The following is an 8518-nucleotide window of genomic DNA, read 5'->3' as shown; positions in this document are numbered from 1 at the left end:
GTCAGAGACATCACATGATTATTTAACTTATATTCACTAATTATATAATAAAACATTATACTATCAATGAAATTTATTTGCTGCAGAAGGTTATTTGCCTTATTTTTACACGTTATTATATTTATTTATTATGAATAAATACCTGAGCTGAGAGTGATCAGTATTTAAAAGTTAAACTTATGAAACATAAAAACAGTGATCTAGGCAGCCGTTGAATTCAAATCAGTAGAAAAGTATAGCGAGATTTACAAGTCAACAATAACACTGTAGGTTTACTTGATATTGCAGAGTCGTACCTCATTTGCATTTATTAAAAAACGTTAAGACCTATTCAACTTCAAGATTTGGTATATTCAATATTACTGCAATGTAAATTAGTTGGGACGACGTTTTCCAATATTATATTGCCTCATGCAAACATTTGGCTCTCCCAATATAATCCCCTTCAACTTAACATGTTCATTATCTCTACAGCCCTAACTCCATTCTCAATATAGCTTTTATGGAGCTTCCAAAACTTCTCTGTCTTTTAATCTTTTTTACAATAGAATCTCTACTTATTCTGCTAAAGGCAGAACTCAACACCTTTCATGTTGTGGTTTTTACGTGCTATCTCTTCTTTTACATCTTCAAATCAAGGACTTTACCAGTATACTTAGTCGATTATTCATGTCTAAAGCCACCAAATTCCTGTAGAGTTCCCCACGCAGCCTTTATCGAACATGCTCAAATGATGGATTTTTTGGATAAAGAGAGCATAAATTTCATGTCTAAAGTCCTTAGTCATTCAGGACAAAGTGAAGAGACATATTTACCTCCTGCAATTCATTATATTCCACCTAAATCAGGCCATCAAGAAGCCATAGAAGAAGTCCACATGTCACTCTTCACTGTATTTGAAGACCTTTTAGCCAAAACCAATCTCTCCCCACAAGATATCGATGTTTTAATCGTTAACTGCAGTGGATTTTGCCCTGCTCCCTCTCTTTCTTCCATAATTGTAAACAAGTTTTCCATGAGAGAAGACATCAAAAGTTATACAATTAGTGGCATGGGTTGTAGTGCTAGTGCATTAGCTATTGACATGGCTCAAAACATACTGAAAACTCACAAGAATTCCAATGCCATTATTCTTAGTACAGAAATCTTATCCACAGGTTGGTATCCTGGAAAAGAACGATCTATGTTGGTTCTTAATTGTCTCTTTCGTATGGGTGCTGCTGGGATTTTAATTTCCAACAAAAAAGAAGCGAAAAAAACAGCAAAATATAAGCTTCTTAAAACTCTAAGAAGTCAAAGAGCATTTAATGATAAGGCCTATTTTTCTGCTTATCGCGAAGAGGACTCGAATGGATTTACTGGGGTTACACTTAAGAGGGACTTATTGCAAGCTGCAGGAGAAACTCTTCGAACAAACATAACGGCTCTTGGTTCGCAAATTCTGCCTTTCACTGAGAAAATATGGTTCGGTGTTTCACTTTTGAGAAAGATGTTTGTAGACAAATCGACTGAAATTTACGTGCCTAATTTTAAGTCAGTGATACAACATTTTTGCTTGCCAACATCAGGAAAGCCAGTGATAAAGGAAATGGGAAAAGGGTTAAACCTTGGAGAGAGTGATATGGAGCCTGCTTTAATGACATTACATAGATTTGGGAACCAATCTTCTTCTTCATTGTGGTATGAATTGGCATACATAGAGGCTAAGGAAAAGGTGAAAAAAGGTGACAAAATATGGTTGCTTGGGATGGGAACTGGGACTAAGTGCACTAGTCTAATTTGGGAATGTAATAGGCCCATTTATGGGGAAGCCCAAAAAGGTCCATGGGCTGAGACAATTGCTAGATATCCCTTAACCATGTGAATTGATGTGAGTCCCAAGTACATTATACATGGGTTATAATCAAATTTCTGATAAGCAATGCATATTGACCTCTCTTTTTTTCTTTTTCTTTTCTTTTTGTTGGTAAGTGTATTTAATTTTGTATTTTGGCTTCTCTTTTTGTTCCCTTAAGGGTCTTTTGGTTATGAAACAAATTATCCTAGAATTAATTATTTCGGAATTAATTATGTGGGGATTATTATTTCAAGATTAGTTATTCCGAAATTAATTATCTCGGAATTATTATCTCACTTCCCCATAGGGATAAAAGAAAATACTATAATTCTAGAATAATTAATCTCGAAATTAGTTGTACCTTAATTTTATCTCAATCAAACGTGGGATAAACTATCTCAAATTTAATTCTGGGATTAATTATCCCTTCTCCCACATGTCAAACGAGCCCTTAGAATATAGCCAACTTTTCCTCAATGTGTTATGCCAAAAACTGAATTTTTGGAATGAATCCTTGGTTTTGGGAATAATGGTTTGCCTTTGAGTAGATTCGCGAGTAGATAAGTGCATGAAAGTTGAAGCAGTGATAACCTTGACTCCTGAACTCAGAAAAGGTTAAATGTGAATTTATTTTGTATTACTTAGGATCTTATTTGAATTTAAAAAAGAGCACAACAAAAAAAAATCTTGTAATGGTCAAGATCTGAATTTATTATTTGATTCGTTTTTTCAAGTAAAGACGTTTGCTTTCTTCCATAAATTAAGACATTATTGTTTGGATCTTGTCAAGGTTGATAAAATTTGTATTCTTAAAAGTTCTTGGATCTTTTCTTTGAATTTTCATATTTTTAAGTTTCTGTATTTTTTAATTTTAGTTATTAAATTTCCTTATAATTATTATCTAAGCATTTACTTTTCAAATTCTTACCCTACTTTAATTTTTTAACTTTATTGTTATCAAGTTGTCACCTTTATAGTCTTATTTGAAAATAAAAGTTGATATCGACATTCATCATATCTCCTACTCGTATCACTTTATGTTTAGTGCCCGTTACATAATTAATCAATCTTGGGAAAAGCGATCCTAAAGCTAGCTAAATCCAAGACCTAACACCAACATCCTTTTAACTTATACGTGCATAAATAAATATAAATTAGTCGTTCTATAATTCTCATTATTAAAGTGTGGGTTTATATCGGAGAATGAAAAGGTAACTTATTATTTACTAGAGTTGTTGATTCTTTTTGGATCTTTACAAATTTATTTTTAGTTTTACGATCATATCTCTTTTTCTATATATAAGAAATTTATTTTTACACATAAGAGATCTAAAAAAATTATTTTCTTAAATTTAAAATTATAAAGGGACATGATGTACAAATAACACGTTATTTTGTTTAAGTTCAACATGTTTTCCTTCCTACCCAAATTCCCTTCTTTTTTTTTCTTTTCTGAAAAAACTGGAGCGTTTGTATCCAGATCCATTCTTAATTGGATAAATCGAAACTAAACAAGAGTGGCCTGCAGTTTGATGTGGGGTTGGTTACTGATTCAGAGGGAAAAATAGTCAAAATTTGGAGACCATTTTTGGTTGCTTTAAGAAGTCACGAAGCCCATAGTAGCATGGCTTTGAATGCTCTTATTTACTTTCTTCGTCTGTCACACCTATCCACCCACTCTCTTACTAATTATAGAGAGAGAATGTGTTATACTTATTTAAATTTAATAGGTTCAGTTTTTAAAATTTTATCATTGAATTCATAATATTGTTAAAATTATGGTTCAAATTTAATAATTGTTGAAATTATAGTAAATTTTACGTATAAATTCATACTTTATATTAAAAATTATGAGTTCCCGTAGTCGAAAGATTAGATCCTATCCGACCCTAGACAGATGAGTCTTAAGGGGAAAATTAGTGTTCTAATTTACTGCAACGGTTATTCTTTACATTGGATTCGGGGCAGATGACGACGATGATTGAGGGTGAGGGTAGTTTCATCATTTCAGTCCAGCTATTTGCATCTGTACAATAATTTTCTTGCACTCACTGCCAAATGGTAGTATAAGTTAAAAGGGAGTACTATTTGAAAGTTGAAATTGGGCTATTAGGTGAATTTCACTTGAACAAAAAAGTTCAATGTTCATGAGTAAACTTATTACTCTCTCTGTTCCAGTTTATGTGAACTTATTTACTTTTTTGTCCGTTCCAAAAAGAATGATCTTTTCCAAATTTGAAAATAATTTTACTTAAACTTACAATTTTATCCTTAATGAGAAGCTTTTATAACCACACAAATAATCTGAGCCCTTTTTTGACTTGTTTAGGACTAAAAATTCCAAAAGTCTTCATTTATTCTTAAACTCCGTGACCAGTCAAACAGGTTCACATAAATTGAAATGGAGGGAGTATTATTTTTGAAATATTTTAAATAAGTTTTATTATTTAACAAATATATCACATAGTTTTATAAATCAATGCAAATACTGATCTTTAATGTTTCAAATATTAAATTATTATTTATATTTAAACGGGCCTGTAGATATTTAGTTTCAAATATATGACTAGTTCTAAGTTCTTCTTCTTCAACTTAGGACATAAAATGTAACTAAAGGAAAGCACAAAGAAAGGAAAAATCAAAGTAACTTTTTTTTCATTAACGGGAACTATAATACTCACATGAATATCAAAGTATTAACACATAATATATGCCTAAATCCTATAAAGCAACACAACGAGTTACGGTCAGCATAATTATCAAAACAGTGACTGTATATTCCATTTGGTAAGAGTGGCCAATTAAAGATGGGACATTAAAGAAATACCTAATATGAAAAGCAAAAGTAGCTTTCAGAAAGTAAGAAAAAGGTGAAACAACTATGAATTTATTTACTTCTCTTCCTCTTTTGATCAACAAATAATAAAATAGATAGTACTCCTACCTCACATGGATATCTTGCAGGCATTATTTACAAGGACTAATTACTTTCAAAACACTGCCTTTTCTTTGACTAGATTTCGTGCTTTTGGAGAGGCAATAAGTGTCGAACGACACCAAAATTATGCAAAATCTGCTGTCCTATAGTTACTACGTACGTGAGGTTAAAACATTTTTTGGGTCCCAGTTGAATATAATGGGGATCTACGATTTCAGACCTCTGAGTATAATAAACTAACCTTTGGATGAAAAAGTTGAAACCAAGGGACACTAGCCAGATACTTCCCCCGTTCCAAATTTTTGTAACTGAAATAGGTTTATTTAATCAAGTCATTATTTTGAATATTAAAAAACAATCATGTCAAAAAGCAAACCATAATAACTAACTTGGGACAGAGACGAGAAGGTATATGATATGAAAAATCTTGCACACTCAAATTCAATAAATATATTACATGTGTCTTTAAATAAATTATTATCACTTAATAATAATTAATTAATATATAATCTCAACTCAATTTTATTAATAACATGATAAATAATATATTTTGAAGCAAACATAAAGTATAACGGGACATTGTTTTATAAATCATGGCAAGTCATGGACCATAACTATTTAACTTTAGCCCACCTCAGCCAGCTCTCACTTCTCAATGAAAAGTAGAAAACCATGCATTCATGAAAACAACCACCTTCTTTATTACCTGCACAAGAAGACATCTTAAAGGACCACCTTTTCTGCAAAATATGTTCAATATCTAACACACCGACGTGACTCTTAGAAACATTACTCATATATCTTTCTTCTCCATTCTCCTCCTCTTCCGAGAGAATGGCTGGAATACTAATGAAATGCTTGTTTTTCCTATTATCAGTTTGTCTTGCCGCCAACTTTGCCATATGTACAACTAGTAACATCCCAAATACTAAGAAAACTTACATCATCCAAATAGATAAATGGGCAAAGCCAGATGTATTTATTGACCATGTGAAATGGTACTCATCACTTGTAAAATCAGCAACTGCTGGGGAAGAAGAAGAGAGAATTCTTTACAGCTACCAGACTGCTTTCCACGGAGTTGCTGCTCAGCTCAGTGAAGAAGAGATAAACAAATTACGAGCACAACATGGTGTTTTAGCTGTTTTTCCTGAGACTAAATATCAGTTACATACAACTAGAAGTCCTCTGTTCCTTGGACTTGACCGTGAGGACAGCAGCAAGTTGTGGTCTGATAAATTAGCAGACCACAATGTAATTGTAGGTGTGCTTGACACTGGAATTTGGCCAGAAAGCCCAAGCTTCAATGATACCGGCATGACACCGATTCCAGCTCACTGGAAAGGTGCATGTGAAACAGGGCGAGGTTTTGAAAAACATCACTGCAGTAAAAAGATTGTTGGTGCTAGAGTATTTTACCGTGGATATGAAGCAGCATCTGGTAAAATAAATGAAAGAGGTGAGTACAAATCAGCACGAGATCAAGATGGACATGGCACTCATACAGCTGGCATAGTTGCTGGTTCTGTAGTCCGCGGCGCAAATCTTTTGGGTTACGCTTATGGCACTGCGCGAGGAATGGCTCCAGGTGCAAGGATTGCAGCTTACAAGGTTTGCTGGGTGGGTGGGTGTTTCAGCTCAGATATACTGTCTGCAGTTGATCAAGCTGTTGCGGACGGAGTAAATGTTCTGTCAATCTCATTAGGTGGTGGCGTTTCGTCTTATAATCGTGACAGTTTGTCAATTGCAGCTTTTGGGGCTATGGAGAAAGGGGTATTTGTTTCGTGTTCAGCAGGAAATGGTGGGCCTGATCCAATTAGTCTTACAAATGTTTCGCCATGGATTACTACAGTAGGAGCCAGCACTATGGACAGAGATTTTCCAGCAACGGTTAAGTTCGGGACAGGTAAAGTTATAACTGGAGCTTCACTGTATAAAGGTAAGAGGAATCTTTCAACAGAAAAGCAGTATAGTTTAATTTACTTAGGAAATAATTCGAGCAGCCCCATGCCGAGTTCATTGTGTTTAGAGGGTAGTTTAGATGGTTCGGAAGTTGCTGGGAAAATTGTGATATGTGACAGAGGAATTAGTCCTCGGGTTCAAAAAGGACAAGTAGTGAAAGATGCTGGAGGTATAGGAATGATTTTGACAAACACTGCAGCTAATGGGGAAGAGCTGGTTGCAGATAGTCACCTTATTCCGGCAGTAGCAGTTGGTGAAACGGAAGGAAAATTGATCAAGCATTACGCTTCAGGTCGAAATGCCACTGCCACTTTGAAATTTCTTGGTACTAAATTAGGGATCAGGCCTTCTCCAGTGGTTGCTGCATTTTCGTCAAGAGGGCCTAATTTCCTAACATTGGAGATTCTAAAGCCAGATATGGTGGCACCAGGTGTGAATATTCTTGCAGCTTGGACTGGTGCATTAGGTCCATCTAGTTTGCCAACCGATCAACGACGGACTAATTTCAACATATTGTCTGGAACTTCAATGTCATGTCCACATGTAAGTGGCATTGCTGCTTTGCTCAAGGCTAGGCATCCGGATTGGAGTCCTGCAGCAATTAAATCTGCACTTATGACAACAGCTTATGTTCATGATAACACTTATAACTCTCTAAAAGATTCCTCGACAGCTACTCCTTCGACCCCATATGACCATGGTGCAGGACACATAAATCCGAGGAAAGCTGTTGACCCTGGTTTGGTTTATGACATAGGGGCGCAGGATTACTTCGAATTCCTATGCACACAACAACTCAGCCCTTCACAGCTAATGGTTTTTGCCAGGTTTTCAAACAGGACTTGCCACCACTGGCTTGCTAATCCAGGGGACTTGAACTACCCAGCCATATCTGCAGTTTTTCCTGAAGACGCAAAAGTTTCAACGCTGACCCTTCACAGAACAGCCACCAATGTGGGCTCTCCAATTTCGAATTACCATGTTAGAGTCTCGTCGTTCAAAGGTGCAGTCGTGAAGGTTGAGCCATCAAGATTGAATTTCACCAGCAAACACCAGAAACTATCTTACAAGGTGATTTTCGAGACAAAATCTCGTCAAAAAGCACCTGAATTTGGATCCCTGATTTGGAAAGATGGGGCACACAAAGTAAGAAGCCCAATTGTGATCACATGGCTAGCATCTATATAGTTCAGCTTGCCAAATATTAACTAGCATTTTGTTTGGGGAGGATAATAAAAAAAATGTTGCGGTAAAGTCCCTGTATTTTCAGCAGTTGTTTTCACTAGAAAATAGTTTCTTTTGTGTACTTAATTGTCAAATTACTTTTTGCAACTATCAAAATGATGAATTTGGCAATACGAGTCAAGAAAATGTCCAGCTTCAATTCATTCAAGTTTTGCATTGTCATCACGCTGTTCTATTCAATCAGACAAATCTTTGGTCACCAATTGGAGACTATCCGAACAAAGGGAACCTGGTGATGAACCCTTGTTTTTTTTATCAATTATTGTCATGACCCAAAATCCATTTAGTTGTGATGACACAAATTCTAACAAGCTAGGATAAGTCAAATAACGGTCAAGACAATTCTAATGAAATTAATAAGCCCTTCCCGCGCAAATCAACACTCTAAAAAACTCTTCCCGCGCAACTCAACATCCGGACGGCTCGAATCTAGCAAAAATAACTTAATATCATATATAAAAGCCATAGGAAACGGCTCTAAATAATAAAGATTCGATCTTTAACTAAAATTGAAAAGTTAACTCTAGGCCCACACC

At 35.1% G+C, this 8518-nt stretch overlaps 2 protein-coding genes across 2 annotated transcripts; both read left to right on the top strand.

Moving 5' to 3' along the window:
* Positions 1-399: 399 nt before the first annotated feature.
* Positions 400-2026, top strand: LOC107826693 (3-ketoacyl-CoA synthase 5-like). The gene has a single exon (XM_016653708.2). The coding sequence runs from the start codon at positions 503-505 to the stop codon at positions 1862-1864; it is 1362 nt and encodes a 453-aa protein (XP_016509194.1). The 5' UTR covers positions 400-502; the 3' UTR covers positions 1865-2026.
* A 3369-nt stretch (positions 2027-5395) lies between these two features.
* LOC107826691 (subtilisin-like protease SBT1.3) lies at positions 5396-8108 on the top strand. Its single transcript, XM_016653707.2, has one exon. The coding sequence runs from the start codon at positions 5610-5612 to the stop codon at positions 7923-7925; it is 2316 nt and encodes a 771-aa protein (XP_016509193.1). The 5' UTR covers positions 5396-5609; the 3' UTR covers positions 7926-8108.
* Positions 8109-8518: the final 410 nt, after the last annotated feature.

This window comes from Nicotiana tabacum, chromosome 4 (assembly GCF_000715075.1).
Source record: "Nicotiana tabacum cultivar K326 chromosome 4, ASM71507v2, whole genome shotgun sequence".
Taxonomy (NCBI): Eukaryota; Viridiplantae; Streptophyta; class Magnoliopsida; order Solanales; family Solanaceae; genus Nicotiana; species Nicotiana tabacum.
The sequence above is the reverse complement of the archived record's forward strand: the minus strand, read 5'-3'. Positions and strand labels throughout refer to the sequence as shown.